This window comes from Tripterygium wilfordii, chromosome 17, assembly GCF_013401445.1.
Source record: "Tripterygium wilfordii isolate XIE 37 chromosome 17, ASM1340144v1, whole genome shotgun sequence".
In the NCBI taxonomy this organism is placed as follows: domain Eukaryota; kingdom Viridiplantae; phylum Streptophyta; class Magnoliopsida; order Celastrales; family Celastraceae; genus Tripterygium; species Tripterygium wilfordii.
Window position 1 is genome coordinate 8,194,197 of NC_052248.1, and position 21,249 is coordinate 8,215,445.

The following is a 21,249-nucleotide window of genomic DNA, read 5'->3' on the forward strand; positions in this document are numbered from 1 at the left end:
GCTGGGAAGTAGGATGTCCAATACTGGCACTAACATCAGCAGCAGAAAAAGTAATCATCCCGGAAGGCAATATAGCTTGGTAGAGGCCAGTCCCTGTTGCTTCCACGGTGCGATAGAATGCATGCACCAGGTTTGGATAGACCGGAACATCAGCAGCAGAAACATCCGGGGTAGCAATGAAAGAACAAAAGTGGCAGAGCCGGCCGAAAGGCTCACTTCTTACCCCAACCTTGTTCAACAGATCAGCTGATAAATATATCTTCGACACAAGAGTAGCAATGTCAAAGTAATCAGTGGCAGCTCCAGAAGTAGACCCCTCTGCTGCAGGAGGTGGCTGAGGTGTTGTAGACTGAGAAGTGCGCTTCTTGCGCATGGTTGCCAATATCTTTTGCCGCGGCATAATTCCTGATGCGCTTAGACAGTCGCTTAGGCGAGGATTGGAGAGGTGCGCCTAGGCACGCGGTAAAGAGAGAGCTCGGCGTGGGTATGTGAGTGAGTGTACAGTTTGTGTGGTATATAATCAAGATTTTTATTTTTTTATTTTTTATTTTTTTATTTTTTTATTTTTATATATATGTATACACGCCTAGGCGTGGATAAGCTGCGCCTAGGCGTGGATATGCACGCCTAGGCGTGGTATGGCTGTAACATATTGCCCAGAAATTTCAATTTTCCTGCAGCCAGATTCCAGCACATGCAAACTAACATCCACACAAAATTTTGCCAATAAAAATACACAAAAGGATATACTGCATTGGGTTGCCTCCCAAATAGCGCTAAGTTTAATGTCTTCAGCCAGACGTAGCGGTACTGAGATCTTCAAAGGGATGGAGGATCTTCCAAGCGTAACTTGTACTTTTCCATATCAAAAGAAGTCTCAAAATAGGGCTTGAGGCGGTGACCATTTACTTGTTGCTCAAAACCTGTGCGAGGGTCCTTGATAAATATAGATCCATAAGGAAGAACTTTAATCACCTCATACGGACCACTCCACCTTGATCGAAGCTTTCCCGGAAAAAATCGAAGGCGAGCATTATACAGCAAGACTTTTTGACCTGGTTCAAATACCTTCCTTGAGACATGTTTATCATGAAAGAGTTTGGTCTTTTCCTTGTAGATTTTAGCATTCTCATAGGAGTCATTCCGAAGCTCATCAAGCTCATTAAGTTGGAGCTTCCTCATATTGCCAGCTTCCTGGAGATCAAAGTTCAAAACCTTGATTGCCCAGTATGCTCGATGTTGCAGCTCCACCGGTAAATGACAAGGCTTCCCAAAGACTAACCGGTAGGGAGACATGCCAATAGGAGTTTTAAAAGCGGTCCGATAAGCCCAAAGAGCATCATTAAGCTTAATACTCCAATCCTTTCTATTAGAGGAAACCGTTTTCTCAAGAATATGCTTGATCTCCCGGTTCGATATCTCCACTTGGCCACTCGTTTGCGGGTGGTAAGGTGTAGAAACCTTGTGAGTTACCCCACATTTTTTCATCAATTTCTCAAAGTACTTGTTGCAAAAATGCGATCCACCGTCACTAATAATAGCTCTTGGAGTTCCAAGCCTTGCAAAGATCATATTTTTCAAGAAATTCACAACCACACCATGATCATTGGTTTTGCACGGTAGAGCTTCCACCCATTTACTCATATAATCAACCGCCACCAAAATATATAGATTTCCATGGGAATTGGGGAATGGACCCATGAAGTCAATCCCCCACACATCAAATAGCTCAATAGTCAATATATTGTTCAATGGCATTTGATCTCTTGCTGAAATATTCCTGGTGCGTTGGCATCGATCACATGTCAAACAGAAAGAATGAGCATCTTTGAACAAAGAGGGCCAATAAAATCCACATTGAAGTACCTTGGCAGAAGTTTTCTTCCCCCCAAAATGCCCTCCACACACATGAGAGTGGCAAAAGTGAAGAACACTTTCTTGCTCATTAACAGGAATACATCGTCTGATAATCTGATCAGGACAACATCTGAATAAATAAGGATCATCCCAATAGTAATATTTGATGGAGGATAGAAACTTGTTTTTCTCATGTGTGGTCATGCCTGGAGGTAACTTTCGGCTTACCAGGTAATTAACTATATCTGCATACCAAGGAACCTCCTCGACCTCAAATAAATGCTCATCTTGAAAGGTCTCATTGAAATCCATATCTCTTTCACCGCTTTCCTTGATAGCGAGCCGAGAGAGATGATCAGCAACTATATTCTCGCACCCCTTTTTATCCCGAATCTCCAAATCAAACTCTTGGAGAAGCAGTACCCAACGAATGAGCCTTGGCTTGGAGTCTTTCTTTGACAATAAATACCGCAATGCTGCATGGTCAGAGTAGACAATCACTTTAGAGCATGCTAAATATTGACGAAACTTGTCCAAGGCAAAGACAATGGCCAACAACTCTTTCTCGGTGGTGGTATAATTAACTTGAGCATCATTGAGTGTTTGGCTTGAATAATATATAACATGAGACTTCTTGTCAACTCGTTGACAAAGCACCGCTCCAATGGCAAAGTCAGAAGCATCGCACATAATTTCGAATGGCAAAGAAAAATCCGGAGGCATCATAATTGGAGCAGTAGTAAGTTTCTCTTTCAACAAATCGAATGCCCTCATACAAGCTTCATCGAATAGAAAAATTGCATCTTTGGCCAAAAGGTTGCATAAAGGCCTAGCAATTTTAGAAAAATCTTGAATGAACCTCCTATAGAACCCTGCATGTCCCAGAAAAGAACGAATTCCTTTCACATTGATCGGAGGAGGAAGCTTTGATATAAGCTCAATCTTTGTCGGATCAACTTCAATTCCATTTTTGGAGATAATATGCCCCAACACATTTCCTCGTTGCACCATAAAGTGGCATTTTTCCCAATTTAGAACCAAATTGGTTTCTTCACATCTCCTCAACACAATAGACAGATTTTTAAGGCAATTGTCAAAACTTGACCCAAAGACAGAAAAATCATCCATAAATATCTCAATAAAACGCTCCACCATGTCAGAGAAGATGCTTATCATGCAACGCTGAAATGTTGCAGGAGCATTGCATAGGCCGAAAGGCATCCGACGATAAGCAAATGTTCCAAATGGACAAGTGAAAGTAGTCTTGTCTTGATCTTCGGGAGCAATGGCAATTTGGTTATAACCAGAATAACCATCCAGGAAGCAATAATACTCATGCCCTGCCAGTCTCTCAAGCATCTGATCAACAAAAGGTAATGGGAAGTGATCTTTTCGGGTAACTAAATTCAGTTTCCAATAATCAATACAAACTCGCCACCCTGTGACCTTCCGAGTAGGAATAAGCACATTGTTCTCATTGGCTTCGACAGTAATCCCAGATTTCTTCGGCACAAGATGAACTGGACTCACCCATTTGGAATCAGAAATAGGATAAATAACGCCAACATCCAAGAGCTTCAAAATCTCACTCCGGACAACTTCTTTCATGTTGGGATTTAATCTTCTTTGTCCTTCTCTAGTGGCTTTAGTTCCGTCCTCCATCAAAATGCGATGCATGCACACAGAGGGGCTAATGCCACGAATATCCGCAATGGTCCACCCAATTGCACTCTTGTATTCTCTGAGAACACGGAGCAATTTCTCTTCTTCCAAGAGAGAAAGATTAGAAGAAATAATAACAGGAAGAGTTTTAGAGTTACCTAAGAATGCATATCGCAAGTGTGCTGGCAAAGGCTTCAACTCTAGCTCTGGCGGACTCACTATAGATGGTACTAGCTTCTCAAGATTTGGAGAGTCCCTCAAATTTTCAAAAGTCGGACGCCACTTGTGTTGATAACTAGGAGAAGCCTCAAACATGTTTACAACTTCTTGAGTATCATTGTCCAAAGTCCTCTCAATATATCCCATTAGAAAAGCTTCCAAAGCAATGGTTTTATCATTTCTATGCAGCTCCATGTCGACTCTTCTATCGACCACATCCACCCAAAAACAAGTCTTTGAATCATTAGAATGTCTCATGGCCTCAAAGAGCCGAAACTGAATAGTTTTATCAAAAACTGTCATAGTAAGAACTCCCATCTTGACATCAATGATGGTGTTGGTGGTTGCCATAAAACCGCGGCCCAGAATGATTGGTACATCTTTTCCCGGATTAGGTTCACCCTCCATATCAAGCACTAAAAAATCCACCGGAATAACAAACTCTCCCACCTTCACTAGAACATCTTCAACTAGCCCAAAAGGATGCACTAAAGAGCAATCCGTTAATTGGAGAGTGACTGAGGTTGGTTTCAACTCATCGATCTTCAATGTAGTGTAAACAGAATAAGGCATGATATTCACACTTGCACCAAGATCCATCAAGGCTTTTTCAATTTCTTTCTCTCCAATAATACAAGGAATGGTAAAGCTACCCGGATCTTTTAATTTGGGTGGGAGCTTCTTTTGTAAAATAGCACTTGTCTCTTTGGAGAGAAATACTTCTTCATGATCACCAATCTTTCTTTTGTTAGTGCACAACTCCTTCAAAAATTGTTCATATGCGGGAATAGACTTAATTGCCTCAATAAGTGGAATATTAATCTCCACTTTCTTCAAAACTTCAAAAATATCTCGATTATACTTGTTTTTCTTAGCTGGTGCAAGACGAGATGGAAAAGGCACTATTGGAACAACCTCTTCTTCTTCCGGCTTTTCCTTCTCAACATGAGGTGTGGTGGGAGCACTCGGTTCCACCACTATAGGTTCATCATGACCCTCACCATCAAGCCCTTGATATTCAATCTTGTTATCCACCTTTTTCCCACTTCGCAAGACAGTAATAGCATTAGCATCTTCATGCTGTTTAGGATTTACCTCAGGTTGACTCGGAAGCTTTCCCGGCTGTCTTTCACTCAAAGCCTGAGCAAGTTGTCCTACTTGCATTTCAAGCTTTGCGATGGACTGAGTATTACTGGAAACCGTTTGTTGCAATTGAGTCATCGAATTGCTCATCTCTGCTTGGGAATGCTGCATTGTGACTTGTGATTGAGCAAGTTGGGTGATAAGGTCCTCCATAGCAGACTTCTTTGCATCTTGAGAAGGTGGTCCTTGTCGTGGAGCTTGCCAAGGTCTGGGCCCCTGATTGAAATTCTGGGATGAAGCATACGAGAAATTTGGGTGATTCTTCCATCCTGGGTTATATGTGTGAGAAAATGGATCATTCTGCTGCCTATGAAAAGGTTGAACTGCATTAACTTCAGCTTCAGGAAATGTCCCACTTCTAGAACATACATGAGTAGGATGATCGGTGCCTCCACAAATGCCACAAGGCTCCAAATTTCTGCTCAGCAAAGTTACTACCGCATCCAATTTCCTAGCCACAGATGCCATCTCTGAATTTGAAGCACTGTCCTCATAAACCATGTGTCTAGGAGCATCAAGATCACGATTATCCCATTGTGAGGAATTTGCTACCACAGTCTCAATAATTTCATTGGCTTCAGTCGGTTCCTTAGCCATAATATTTCCTCCGGCAGCTGCATCTAACCTATGGCGGCATTCATCAGCCAGATGTTGGTAAAAGTATGATATAATCTGCCATGGCAAGAATTGATGATGTGGGCAACCAATCAATAAAGTTTTATATCGCTCCCAAGCCTTAAAAAGTGGTTCTCCCTTGTTCTGCCTGAAATGGAAAATCTTATCCCTAAGCCTCTGTGTCCTTGACTGAGTATAGAACTTCTGAATAAACTTAGCAGAAAGTTGATCCCAAGAAATGATAGAATTTGGTGGCAAAGTCTTGAACCAGATCTTAGCACTTTCCTTAAGAGAAAAAGGAAATAGCTTCAACCGTATGAACTCTTCAGATATGCCTTGAATTTTTTGAGTGCCACAAATCTCCAGAAAATTATCAATGTGATCACTAGCATCTTGATTTTCCGCTCCTGAGAATGATGGGAGCATGTTAATCACATGACATTTAAGCTCATAAGATAGATTTGGCGGAATGGTTGGTAATACGATGCAAGATTGTCTAGTAGAGAATTGTGGCATAGAGTAGTCCATGATGGTAACAGGAGCATTTGCATTGTTGGCATTGTTGCCAACTTCTTCACGATTTTCAGCCATGCTCGCTTGTTCAGAATGTTCTCCCAAAGTATTGTCACTAGATGAACTAGAGCTGAATGTAGGAGAGATAGACCGAGTGGAAGATTGCTCCTCAAGGGGGTCCTTGTCTCTCTTGTTCCTTCGTGCACGTTCCAAGTCTAGATCAACAGGAAGAATTTCTGTATCTTGAGAACGCCTTCCTTGCATGAACTACAAACAAGAAGGAATCGTATAAGGATCACTAATTGTCAAGTAAGTAAAAACTAAACTAAGTATGTAAGTATCTATGTATATAAACAAGAATGGATCAAATATAAGCAACCGTCCCCGGCAACGGCGCCATAAACTTGTTGGGTCTAAATTAACCTTACTAGCAAGTGTACTAGTCGGCGACTACAGCACAATGATAAGCAAGGGTCGAATCCATAGGGACGGTGTTATGTCTAATCCAAATGTATATTTATATGTATATATGGACAATGCAATCAAAAGTAAAGTTCAACTCAAGATTGTTTGGTTTGGTAATTAAACTAAAACAAGCAAATAGCAAAGTGTTTTTGGAATTTTCTTAGAATAAGGATGCAACTAATGCAAATGAGATTAGTTAACGAATATGAGATGAACACCAAGGCTTTGGAATCCCCCTTGGGAAATGACTTGCAATGACACAAATTCACACACATATTTGCTAATTCGGGCATAACGAATCCGTACCTAAGTCCGTTTTAGCGCACTTAAGCCAAATCTCCCTAAAATCGATTACTAGCCATCTTATTGGTCTAGGTCGGATATTCCTAAATACATTCTAGCCATCTTATTGGTCTAAACATGCATAGGAATTCATGGAGTTCTATGGAGATTAGAATTCATACAAATTGTCACCTAATTAAAGGGAGACACATTCATAATCAAGTGTTTCAAGAAGCATAATCTACTTGACATATTATTGTCTAAGCAAATTCTCCAAACAATTTCATCCAAAAACCTAAAGTGTTGGCCAAACACTACAAGCATGAAGAAATTGCAATCAAACATAGAAACACAAGATTTATACCCAAATCAACTCATATATATGTAAATCAAGTCATAAACAAAGTCATCAAACCCAAGGCTTCAACATAGCCTTGGCAAAGAGGTTTAGTTACACATAATGAGAGAAAAACACAAGAAGAGAGATGAGAAAATCATGAATAAACCCAATTAGTTGAGTAAATCCAAGTTGAGCTGAAGAATCTCTCCTCCTAGCTCCAAGATTCGCCTTCCCCCTCTGGTTTCGCTCTCCAGAAAATCAGTTCGAAGTCAAAAAGTCCCTTCCGCTCGGGAAAATCGCGAATTAAAACACACCCAAAATCTGCCTTTTGCGCCTAGGCGTGTTGAATTTTGCGCCTAGGCGTGCACCACTTCACTTTCAAGTCGATCTCTCTGGACTGGGCGTGCAGGAGTGATTCTGGGCGTGCACAAATATTGCGCCTAGGCGTGGAATGATTCCAAAATCTCCATACGACGTCCGATTTTCACGATTTTAGCGTCTACGGAAAGATTGAGATGTCTAGTTTCCAATGCCTTTTATTTCGCTCGATTCCGATAACATGACAAAAAGTTATAAGTATTTGAACACACGAAGGTCGGTGGACATTTTCTTCAATTCAGCCCTTTTTTTCATCACTTTTCATCCAAACCGCAATCAACCTATCAAAATACAAATCAACACATAAATACACTCATTATTTATTTAAAGGAAGCTTAAGAGGGGGAAATTCCTACCAAAAACAATAGGTATTAACACACCTATCATTAGCCTACGAAACGTTGAACGAAAGCTAAACTAGCAAGTCAGACTTCTAAAAACACTAAATAGGGTACAATGGTACAGATTGATGCTTTGGAATTGCTCAACTCTCTCCATAGATGAGCGTTTCACGTTTTTGTGCCATTTCAAACATAACTTGGTCTATTCGTATCGTTACCTTACGAAACGTTGAACGAAAGCTAAACTAGAAAGTCAGACTTCTAACAACACTAAATAGAGAACAACGGTCCACTTTGACGCTTTGAAATTGCTCAACTCTCGCCATAGACAAGCATTTCACATTTCTGATCAATTCCAAACATAACTTGTTCTACTCGCATCGTTACATTACGAAACGTTGAACGAAAGCTAAACTAGCAAGTCAGACTTCTAACAACAATAAATGGAGTACAACGGTACAAATTGATGCTTTGCAATTGCTCAACTCTCTCCATATACGAGCGTTTCTTGTTTTTACGCAATTTCAAACATAACTTGGTCTATTCGCATCATTACCTTACGAGACGTTGGACCAAAGCTAAACTAGCAATTCATACTTCTAAGAACACCCAATAGAGTACAATGGTACAGATTGATGCTTTGGAATTGCTAAACTCTCTCCATAAATGAGCATTTCACGTTTTTGTGCCATTTCAAACATAACTTGGTCTATTCGTACCGTCACCTTACGAAACGTTAAATGAAAGCTAAACTAGTAAGTCAAACTTCTACGAACACTAAATAGAGTACAACCAAATACATTGATGCTTTGGAATTGCTCAACTCTCTCCATAGATGCGCCTGCCACTCTTTGTGCCATTTCAAACATAACTTCGTCCACTCGCATCGTTTGCCTTATGAAACATTGAACGAAAGCTAAACTAGTAACTCAAACTTCTAAGAACACTAAATAGAGTACAACGAAATATATTGATGCTTCGGAATTGCTCAACTCTCTCCATAGATGAGCGTTTCACGATTTTGTGCCATTTCAAACATAACTTGGTCCACGCGCATCGTTCCCTTATGAAATGTTGAACGAAACCTAAACTAGCAAGTCAGACTTCTAAGAACACTAAATAGAGTACAACGGTACACATTGATGCTTTGGAATTGCTCAACTCTCTCCATAGATGAGCGTTTCACGTTTTTATGCCATTTCAAACATAACTTGGTCCACTCGCATCGTTACCTTACGAAACGTTGAACGAAAGCTAAACTAGCAAGTCAGACTTCTAAGAACACTAAATAGAGTAGAACGGTACACATTAACGCTTTGGAATTGCTCAACTCTCTCCATAGATGAGCGTGTCACGTTTTTGTCCCATTTCAAACATAACTTGGTCCTCTCGCATCGTTACCTTAGGAAACGTTGAACGAAACCTATACTAGCAAGTCAGACTTCTAAGAACACTAAATGCAGTACAACGGTCCACTTTGACGCTTTGGAATTGCCCAACTTTCGCCATAGACAAGCATTTCACATTTCTGAGCAATTCCAAACATAACTTGTTCTACTCTCATCGTTACCTTACGAAATGTTGAACGAAAGCTAAACTAGCAAGTCAGACTTCTAAGAACACTAAATGGAGAACAATGGTACACATTGATGCTTTGGAAATGCTCAACACTCTCCATATACAAGCGTTTCTCCTTTTTGTGCAATTTTAAACTTAACTTGGTCTATTCGCATCATTACCTTACGAAGCATTGAACGAAAGCTAAACTAGCAAGTCAAACTACTAAGAACACTAAATGGAGTACAATGATACAGATTGATGCTTTGGAATTGCTCAACTCTCTCCATAGATGAAAGTTTCACGTTTTTGTGCCATTTCAAACATAACTTCGTCCACTCGCATCGTTACCTTACGAAACGTTGAACGAAAGCTCAACTAGCAAGTCAGACTTCTAAGAACACTAAATGGAGTACAATGGTATGCATTGATGCAATGGAATTGCTCAACTCTCTCCATGGATGAGCGTTTCATGTTTTTGTGCTATTTCAAACATAACTTGGTCCATTCGCATCGTTATCTTATGAAACGTTGAACGAAAGATAAACTAGCAAGTCAGACTTCTAAGAACACTAAATGGAGTACAACAGTACACATTGATGCTTTGGAATTGCTCAACTCTCTCCATAGATGAGCGTTTCTCATTTTTGTGCCATTTCAAACATAACTTGGTTTATTCGCATCGTTACCTTACGAAACGTTGAACGAAAGCTAGACTAGCAAGTCAGAGTTCTAAGAACACTAAATGGAGGACAAAGGTCCACTTTGACGATTTCGAATTGCTCAACTCTCGCCATAGACAAGGATTTCACATTTCTGAGCAATTCCAAACGTAACTTGTTCCTCTCGCATCGTTACGTTACGAAACGTTGAACGAAAGCTAAACTAGTAAGTCAAACTTCTCAGAACACTAAATAGAGTACAACGAAATACATTGATGCTTTGGAATTGCTCAACTCTCTCCATAGATGAGCGTTTCACGTTTTTGTGCCATTTCAAACATAACTTGGTCTATTCGTATCGTTACCTTACGAAACGTTGAACGAAAGCTAAACTAGAAAGTCAGACTTCTAACAACACTAAATAGAGAACAACGGTCCACTTTGACGCTTTGAAATTGTTCAACTCTCGCCATAGACAAGCATTTCACATTTCTGATCAATTCCAAACATAACTTGTTCTACTCGCATCGTTACATTACGAAACGTTGAACGAAAGCTAAACTAGCAAGTCAGACTTCTAACAACAATAAATGGAGTACAACGGTACAAATTGATGCTTTGCAATTGCTCAACTCTCTCCATATACGAGCGTTTCTTGTTTTTACGCAATTTCAAACATAACTTGGTCTATTCGCATCATTACCTTACGAGACGTTGGACCAAAGCTAAACTAGCAATTCATACTTCTAAGAACACCCAATAGAGTACAATGGTACAGATTGATGCTTTGGAATTGCTAAACTCTCTCCATAAATGAGCATTTCACGTTTTTGTGCCATTTCAAACATAACTTGGTCTATTCGTACCGTCACCTTACGAAACGTTAAATGAAAGCTAAACTAGTAAGTCAAACTTCTACGAACACTAAATAGAGTACAACCAAATACATTGATGCTTTGGAATTGCTCAACTCTCTCCATAGATGCGCCTGCCACTCTTTGTGCCATTTCAAACATAACTTCGTCCACTCGCATCGTTTGCCTTATGAAACATTGAACGAAAGCTAAACTAGTAACTCAAACTTCTAAGAACACTAAATAGAGTACAACGAAATACATTGATGCTTCGGAATTGCTCAACTCTCTCCATAGATGAGTGTTTCACGATTTTGTGCCATTTCAAACATAACTTGGTCCACGCGCATCGTTCCCTTATGAAATGTTGAACGAAACCTAAACTAGCAAGTCAGACTTCTAAGAACACTAAATAGAGTACAACGGTACACATTGATGCTTTGGAATTGCTCAACTCTCTCCATAGATGAGCGTTTCACGTTTTTATGCCATTTCAAACATAACTTGGTCCACTCGCATCGTTACCTTACGAAACGTTGAACGAAAGCTAAACTAGCAAGTCAGACTTCTAAGAACACTAAATAGAGTAGAACGGTACACATTAACGCTTTGGAATTGCTCAACTCTCTCCATAGATGAGCGTGTCACGTTTTTGTCCCATTTCAAACATAACTTGGTCCTCTCGCATCGTTACCTTAGGAAACGTTGAACGAAACCTATACTAGCAAGTCAGACTTCTAAGAACACTAAATGCAGTACAACGGTCCACTTTGACGCTTTGGAATTGCCCAACTTTCGCCATAGACAAGCATTTCACATTTCTGAGCAATTCCAAACATAACTTGTTCTACTCTCATCGTTACCTTACGAAATGTTGAACGAAAGCTAAACTAGCAAGTCAGACTTCTAAGAACACTAAATGGAGAACAATGGTACACATTGATGCTTTGGAAATGCTCAACACTCTCCATATACAAGCGTTTCTCCTTTTTGTGCAATTTTAAACTTAACTTGGTCTATTCGCATCATTACCTTACGAAGCATTGAACGAAAGCTAAACTAGCAAGTCAAACTACTAAGAACACTAAATGGAGTACAATGATACAGATTGATGCTTTGGAATTGCTCAACTCTCTCCATAGATGAAAGTTTCACGTTTTTGTGCCATTTCAAACATAACTTCGTCCACTCGCATCGTTACCTTACGAAACGTTGAACGAAAGCTCAACTAGCAAGTCAGACTTCTAAGAACACTAAATGGAGTACAATGGTATGCATTGATGCAATGGAATTGCTCAACTCTCTCCATGGATGAGCGTTTCACGTTTTTGTGCCATTTCAAACATAACTTGGTCCACTCGCATCGTTACCTTACGAAACGTTGAATGAAACATAAACTAGCAAGTCAGACTTCTAAGAACACTAAGTGGAGTACAACAGTACACATTGATGCTTTGGAATTGCTCAAATCTCTCCATAGATGAGCGTTTCTCATTTTTGTGCCATTTCAAACATAACTTGGTTTATTCGCATCGTTACCTTACGAAACGTTGAACGAAAGCTAGACTAGCAAGTCAGAGTTCTAAGAACACTAAATGGAGGACAAAGGTCCACTTTGACGATTTCGAATTGCTCAACTCTCGCCATAGACAAGGATTTCACATTTCTGAGCAATTCCAAACGTAACTTGTTCCTCTCGCATCGTTACGTTACGAAACGTTGAACGAAAGCTAAACTAGTAAGTCAAACTTCTCAGAACACTAAATAGAGTACAACGAAATACATTGATGCTTTGGAATTGCTCAACTCTCTCCATAGATGAGTGTTTCACGTTTTTGTGCCATTTCAAATATAACTTGGTCCACTCGCATCGTTCCCTTAGGAAATGTTGAACAAAACCTAAACTTGCAAGTCAGACTTCTAAGAACACTAAATAGAGTAGAACAAACTACATTGATGCTTTGGAATTGCTCAACTCTCTCCATATATGAGCGTTTCATGTTTTTGTGCCATTTAAAAGATAACTTGGTCCACTCGCATAGTTACCTTACGAGACGTTGAACGAAACCTAAACTAGCAAGTCATACTTCTAAGAACACTAAATAGAGTAGAACAGTACACATTAATGCTTTGGAATTGCTCAACTCTCTCCATAGATGAGCGGGGCACGTTTTTGTCCCATTTCAAACATAACTTGGTCCTCTCGCATCGTTACCTTAGGAAACGTTGAACGAAACCTAAACTAGCAAGTCAGACTTTTAAGAACACTAAATGTAGTACAACGGACCACTTTGACGCCTTGGAATTGCTCAACTCTCACCATAGACAAGCATTTCACATTTCTGAGCAATTCCAAACATAACTTGTTCTACTCAATCGTTACCTAACGAAACGTTGAACGAAAGCTAGACTAGCAAGTCAGACTTCTAAGAACACTGAATGGAGGACAAAGGTCCACTTTGATGCTTTGGAATTGCTCAACTCTCGCCATAGACAAGGATTTCACATTTCTGAGCAATTCCAAACGTAACTTGTTCTACTCACATCGTTACGTTACGAAACGTTGAACGAAAGCCAAACTAGTAAGTCAAACTTCTCAGAACACTAAATAGAGTACAACGAAATACATTGATGCTGTGGAATTGCTCAACTCTCTCCATAGATGAGTGTTTCACGTTTTTGTGCCATTTCAAACATAACTTGTCCACTCGTATCATTCCCTTAGGAAACGTTGAACGAAACCTGAACTAGCAAGTCAGACTTCTAAGAACACTAAATAGAGTACAACGGTACACATTGATGCTTTGCAATTGCTCAACTCTCTCCATAGATGAGCGTTTCACGTTTTTTTGCCATTTCAAACATAACTTGGCCCACTCGCATCGTTACGTTACGAAACGTTGAACGAAAGCTAAACTAGCAACTCAGACTTCTAAGAACACTAAATGGAGGGCAAAGGTCCACTTTGATGCTTCGGGGTTGCTCAACTCTCGCCATAGACAAGGATTTCACATTTCTGAGCAATTCCAAACGTAACTTGTTCTACTCGATTCGTTACGTTATGAAACGTTGAACAAAAGCTAAACTAGCAATTAAGACTTCTAAGAACACTAAATGGAGTGCAACGGTGCACATTGATGCTTTGGAATTGCTCATTTCTCTATATACGAGCGTTTCTCATTTTTTTGCAATTTCTAACATAACTTGGTCTATTCGCATTTTTACCTTACGAAACGTTGAACAAAAGCTAAACTAGCAAGTCAGACATCTAAGAACACTAAATAGAGTACAATGGTACACATTGATGCTTTGGAATTGCTCAACTCTCTCCATAGATGAGCATTACACTTTTTGTTCCATTTCAACCATAACTTGGTCCACTCACATTGTTACCTTACGAAACTTTGAACGAAACCTAAACTAGCAAGTCAGACTTCTAAGAACACTAAATGATGTACAATGGTACACATTGATGCTTTGGAATTGCTCAACTCTCTCCATTGATGAACGTTTCACGTTTTTGTGCCATTCCAAGCATAACTTGGTCTATTCATAACGTTACCTTACGACACGTTGAACGAAATCTAAACTAGCAAGTCAGATTGCTAAGAACACTAAATAGAGTACAACAGTATATGTTGATGCTTTGGAATTGCTCAACTCTCTCCATAGATGAGCGTTTCACGTTTTTGCGGCATTTGGAACATAACTTTGTCCACTCGCATCGTTACCTTGCGAAACATTGAACAAAGCCTAAACTAGCAAGTTAGACTTCTAAGAACACTAAATGAAGTACAACGGTACACATTGTTGCTTTGGAATTGCTCAACTCTTTGCATAGATGAGCGTGTCACGTTTTTGTGCCATTTGAAACATAACTTGGTCCACTCGTATCGTTACCTTACAAAACGTTGAACGAAAGCTAAACTAGCCAGTCAAACTTCTAAGAACACTAAATGGAGTATAACAAACTACATTGATGCTTTGGAATTGCTCAACTCTCTCCATAGATGAGCGTTTCACGTTTTTGCGCCATTTCATAGATAACTTGGTCCACTCGCATAGTTACCTTACGAAACATTGAACGAAACCTAAACTAGCAAGTCAGACTTCTAAGAACACTAAAAAGAGTAGAACGGTACACATTAATGCTTTGGAATTGCTCAACTCTCTCCATAGATTAGCGTTTCACGTTTTTGTCCCATTTCAAACATAACTTGGTCCTCTCGCATTGTTACCTTAGCAAACGATGAACGAAACCTAAACTAGCAAGTCAGACTTCTAAGAACACTAAATGCAGTACAACGGTCCACTTTGACACTTTGGAATTGCTCAACTCTCGCCATAGACAAGCATTTCACATTTCTGAGCAATTCCAAACATAACTTGTTCTACTCGCATCGTTACCTTACGAAACGTTGAACGAAAGCTAGACTAGCAAGTCAGACTTCTAAGAACACTAAATGGAGGACAAAGGTCCACTTTGATGCTTTGGAATTGCTCAACTCTCGCCATAGACAAGGATTTTACATTTCTGAGCAATTCCAAACGTAACTTGTTCTACTCGCATCGTTACGTTACGAAACGTTGAACGAAAGCTAAACTAGTAAGTCAAACTTCTCAGAACACTAAATAGAGTACAACGAAAGACATTGATGCTGTGGAATTGCTCAACTCTCTCCATAGATGAGTGTTTCACGTTTTTGTGTCATTTCAAACATAACTTGGTCCACTCGCATCATTCCCTTAGGAAACGTTGAACGAAACCTAAACTAGCAAGTCAGACTTCTAAGAACACTAAATAGAGTACAACGGTACACATTGATGCTTTGGAATTGCTCAACTCTCTCCATAGATGAGCGTTTCACGTTCTTGTGCCATTTCAAACATAACTTGGCCCACTCGCATCGTTACGTTACGTTAGGAAACGTTGAACGAAAGCTAAACTAGCAATTCAGACTTCTAAGAACACTAAATGGAGTATAATGGTACACATTGGTGCTTTGGAATTGCTCATTTCTCGCCATATACGAGCGTTTCTCAATTTTGTACAATTTCCAACATAACTTGGTCTATTCGCATTGTTACCTTACGAAACGTTGAACAAAAGCTAAACTAGCAAGTCAGACTTCTAAGAACACTAAATAGAGTACAATGGTACACATTGATGCTTTGGAATTGCTCAACTCTCTCCATAGATGAGCATTTTACGTTTTCTGCCATTTCAACCATAACTTGGTCCACTCGCATCATTACCTTATGAAACGTTGAACGAAACCTAAACTAGCAAGTCAGACTTCTAAGAACACTAAATGATGTACAATGGTACACATTGATGCCTTGGAATTGCTCAACTCTCTCCATAGATGAACGTTTCACGTTTTTGTGCCATTTCAAACATAACTTGGTCCACTCGCATCGTTACCTTATGAAACGTTGAACGAAAGCTAAACTAGCAAGTCAAACTTCTAAGAACACTAAATGGAGTACAATGGTACACATTGATGCAATGGAATTGCTCAACTCCCTCCATAGATGAGCGTTTCACGTTTTTGTGTCATTTCAAACATAACTTGGTCCACTCGCATCGTTACCTTACGAAACGTTGAATGAAACATAAACTAGCAAGTCAGACTTCTAAGAACACTAAATGGAGTACAACAGTACACATTGATGCTTTGGAATTGCTCAAATCTCTCCATAGAAGAACGTTTCTCATTTTTGTATCATTTCAAACATAACTTGGTTTATTCGCATCGTTACCTTACGAAAGGTTGAACGAAAGCTAGACTAGCAAGTCAGACTTCTAAGAACACTAAATGGAGGACAAAGGTCCACTTTGATGCTTTGGAATTGCTCAACTCTCACCATAGACAAGGATTTCACATTTCTGAGCAATTCCAAACGTAACTTGTTCTACTCGCATCGTTATGTTACGAAATGTAGAACGAAAGCTAAACTAACTTCTCAGAACACTAAATAGAGTACAACGAAATATATTGAAGCTGTGGAATTCCTCAACTCTCTCCATAGATGAATGTTTCACGTTTTTGTGCCATTTCAAACATAACTTGGTCCACTCGCATCATTCCCTTAGGAAACGTTGAACGAAACCTAAACTAGCAAGTCAGACTTCTAAGAACACTAAATAGAGTACAACGGTACACATTGATGCTTTGGAATTGCTCAACTCTCTCCATAGATGAGCGTTTCACGTTTTTGTGCCATTTCAAACATAACTTGGCCCACTCGCATCGTTACGTTACGAAACGTTGAACGAAAGCTAAACTAGCAATTCAGACTTCTAAGAACACTAAATGGAGTACAACGGTACACATTGGTGCTTTGGAATTGTTCATTTCTCACCATATGTGAGCGTTTCTCAATTTTGTGCAATTTCCAACATAGCTTGGTCTATTCGCATTGTTACCTTACGAAACGTTGAACAAAAGCTAAACTAGCGAGTCAGACTTCTAAGAACACTAAATAGAGTACAATGGTACACATTGATGCTTTGGAATTGCTCAACCCTCTCCATAGATGAGCATTTTACATTTTTCTGCCATTTCAACCATAACTTGGTCCACTCGCATCGTTACCTGAAGAAACGTTGAACGAAACCTAAACTAGCAAGTCAGACTTCTAAGAACACTAAATGATGTACAATGGTACATATTGATGCTTTGGAATTGCTCAACTCTCTCCATAGATGAGCGTTTCACGTTTTTGCGGCATTTCGAACATAACTTTGTCCACTCGCATCGTTACCTACGAAATGTTGAACAAAGCCTAAACTAGCAAGTTAGACTTCTAAGAACACTAAATGAAGTACAACGGTACACATTGATGCTTTGGAATTTCTCAACTCTCTGCATAGATGAGCGTGTCACGTTTTTGTGCCATTTGAAACATAACTTGGTCCTCTCATATCGTTACCTTACGAAACGTTGAACGAAAGCTAAACTAGCCAGTCAAACTTCTAAGAACACTAAATAGAGTACAACAAACTGCATTGATGCTTTGGAATTGCTCAACTCTCTCCATAGATGAGCGTTTCACGTTTTTGTGCCATTTAAAAGATAACTTGGTCCACTCGCATAGTTACCTTACGAAACATTGAACGAAACCTAAACTAGCAAGTCAGACTTCTAAGAACACTAAATAGAGTAGAATGGTACACATTAATGCTTTGGAATTGCTCAACTCTCTCCATAGATGAGTGTTTTACGTTTTTGTCCCATTTCAAACATAACTTGGTCCTCTCGCATCGTTACCTTAGGAAACATTGAACGAAACCTAAACTAGCATGTCAGACTTTTAAGAACACTAAATGGAGAGCAAAGGTCTACTTTGACGCTTTGGAATTGCTCAACTCTCGCCATAGACAAGCATTTCACATTTCTGAGCAATTCCAAGCATAACTTATTCTACTCGCATCGTTACCTTACGAAACGTTGAACGAAAGCTAAACTAGCAAGTCAAACTTCTAAGAACACTAAATAGAGGACAACGGTCCACTTTGACGCTTTGGAATTGCTCGACTCTCACCATAGACAAGCATTTCACATTTCTGAGCAATTCCAAACATAACTTGTTCTACACGCACCGTTACATCATGAAACGTTGAACGAAAGCTAAACTAGCAAGTCAGAATTCTAAGAACACTAAATGGAGCACAATGATACAGATTGATGCCTTGGAAATGCTCAACTCTCTCCATATGCAAGCGTTTCTCCTTTTTGTGCAATTTTAAACTTAACTTGGTCTATTCGCATCTTTACCTTACGAAACGTTGAAGGAAAGCTAAACTAGCAAGTCAGACTACTAAGAACACTAAATGGAGTACATTGATACAGATTGATGCTTTGGAATTGCTCAACTCTCTCCATAGAAGAACGTTTCACGTTTTTGTCCCATTTCAAACATAACTTGGTCCACTCGCATCGTTACCTTACGAAATGTTGAACAAAAGCTAAACTAGCAAGTCAGACTTCTAAGAACACTAAATGGAGTACAATGGTACACATTGATGCAATGGAATTGCTCAACTCTCTCCATAGATGAGCGTTTCACGTTTTTATGCCATTTCAAACATAACCGTGTCCACTCGCATCGTTACCTACGAAATGTTGAACAAAGCCTAAACTAGCAAGTTAGACTTCTAAGAACACTAAATGAAGTACAACGGTACACATTGATGCTTTGGAATTGCTCAACTCTCTGCATAGATGAGCGTGTCACGTTTTTGTGCCATTTGAAACATAACTTGGTCCTCTCATATCGTTACCTTACGAAACGTTGAACGAAAGCTAAACTAGCCAGTCAAACTTCTAAGAACACTAAATAGAGTACAACAAACTGCATTGTTGCTTTGGAATTGCTCAACTCTCTCCATAGATGAGCGTTTCACGTTTTTGTGCCATTTAAAAGATAACTTGGTCCACTCGCATAGTTACCTTACGAAACGTTGAACGAAACCTAAACTAGCAAGTCAGACTTCTAAGAACACTAAATAGAGTAGAAAGGTACACATTAATGCTTTGGAATTGCTCAACTCTCTCGATAGATGAGCGTTTTACGTTTTTGTCCCATTTCAAACATAACTTGGTCCTCTCGTATCGTTACCTTAGGAAACATTGAACGAAATCTAAACTAGCATGTCAGACTTTTAAGAACACTAAATGGAGAACAAAGGTCCACTTTGACGCTTTGGAATTGCTCAACTCTCGCCGTAGACAAGCATTTCACATTTCTGAGCAATTCCAAACATAACTTGTTCTACTCGTATCATTACCTTACGAAACGTTGAACGAAAGCTAAACTAGCAAGTCAAACTTCTAAGAACACTAAATAGAGGACAACGGTCCACTTTGATGCTTTGGAATTGCTCGACTCTCGCCATAGACAAGCATTTCACATTTCTGAGCAATTCCAAACATAACTTGTTCTACACGCATCGTTACATTATGAAACGTTGAACGAAAGCTACACTAGCAAGTCAGAATTCTAAGAACACTAAATGGAGCACAATGATACACATTGATGCTTTGGAAATGCTCAACTCTCTCCATATACAAGCGTTTCTCCTTTTTGTGCAATTTTAAACTTAACTTGGTCTATTCGCATCTTTACCTTACGAAACATTGAAGGAAAGCTAAACTAGCAAGTCAGACTACTAAGAACACTAAATGGAGTACAATGATATAGATTGATGCTTTGGAATTGCTCAACTCTCTCCATAGATGAACGTTTCGCGTTTTTGTCCCTTTTCAAACATAACTTGGTCCACTCGCATCGTTACCTTATGAAATGTTGAACAAAAGCTAAACTAGCAAGTCAGACTTCTAAGAACACTAAATGGAGTACAATGGTACACATTGATGCAATGGAATTGCTCAACTCTCTCCATCGATGAGTGTTTCACGTTTTTTTGCCATTTCAAACATAACTTGGTCCACTCGCATCGTTACCTTACGAAACGTTGAATGAAACATAAACTAGCAAGTCAGACTTCAAAGAACACTAAATGGAGTACAATAGTACACATTGATGCTTTGGAATTGCTCAAATCTCTCCATAGATGAGCATTTCTCATTTTTGTGCCATTTCAAACATAACTTGGTTTATTCGCATCGTTACCTTACGAAACGTTGAATGAAACCTAGACTAGCAAGTCAGACTTCTAAGAACACTAAATGGAGGGCAAAGGTCCACTTTGACGCTTCGGATTGCTCAACTCTCACCATAGACAAGGATTTCACATTTCTGAGCAATTCCAAACGTAACTTGTTCTACTCGATTCGTTACGTTATGAAACGTTGAACGAAAGCTAAACTAGCAATTCAGACTTCTAAGAAAACTAAATGTAGTGCAACGGTGCACATTGATGCTTTGGAATTGCTCATTTCTCTATATACGAGCGTTTCTCATTTTTTTGTAATTTCCAACATAACTTGTTCTATTCGCAGTGTTACCTTACGAAACGTTGAACAAAAGCTAAACTGGCAAGTCAGACATCTAAGAACACTAAATACAGTACAACGGTACACATTGAAGCTTTGGAATTGCTCAACTCTCTCCATTGATGAACGTTTCACGTTTTTGTGCCATTCCAAGCATAACTTGGTCTATTCGTAACGTTACCTTACGACACGTTCAATGAAATCTAAACTAGCAAGTCAGATTGCTAAGAACACTAAATAGAGTACAACAGTATATATTGATGCTTCGGAATTGCTCAACTCTCTCCATAGATAAGCGTTTCACGTTTTTGCGGCATTTCGAACATAACTTTGTCCACTCGCATCGTTACCTTGCAAAACATTGAACAAAGCCTAAACTAGCAAGTTAGACTTCTAAGA

The 21,249-nt window shown here is 39.4% G+C and overlaps 1 protein-coding gene and 1 non-coding gene across 2 annotated transcripts in view; one reads left to right on the forward strand and one right to left on the reverse strand.

Moving 5' to 3' along the window:
* Positions 1 to 819: 819 nt before the first annotated feature.
* The window catches only part of LOC119981873, a 166,604-nt gene continuing 146,174 nt past the window's right edge, over positions 820 to 21,249 (reverse strand). The window contains exons 4-10 of the mRNA XM_038825015.1: positions 4,654 to 4,773; positions 3,678 to 4,014; positions 3,285 to 3,623; positions 2,846 to 3,125; positions 2,033 to 2,731; positions 1,400 to 1,735; positions 820 to 1,366 (exon numbers count right to left, since the gene is read on the reverse strand). Of these exons, the coding sequence (XP_038680943.1) occupies positions 820 to 1,366; positions 1,400 to 1,735; positions 2,033 to 2,731; positions 2,846 to 3,125; positions 3,285 to 3,623; positions 3,678 to 4,014; positions 4,654 to 4,773 (2,658 nt within the window). The remainder of the gene's footprint in view (positions 1,367 to 1,399; positions 1,736 to 2,032; positions 2,732 to 2,845; positions 3,126 to 3,284; positions 3,624 to 3,677; positions 4,015 to 4,653; positions 4,774 to 21,249) is intronic.
* Positions 5,567 to 5,673, forward strand: LOC119983214. The gene has a single exon (XR_005464569.1). It is a non-coding gene; the product is annotated as a small nucleolar RNA R71 (small nucleolar RNA).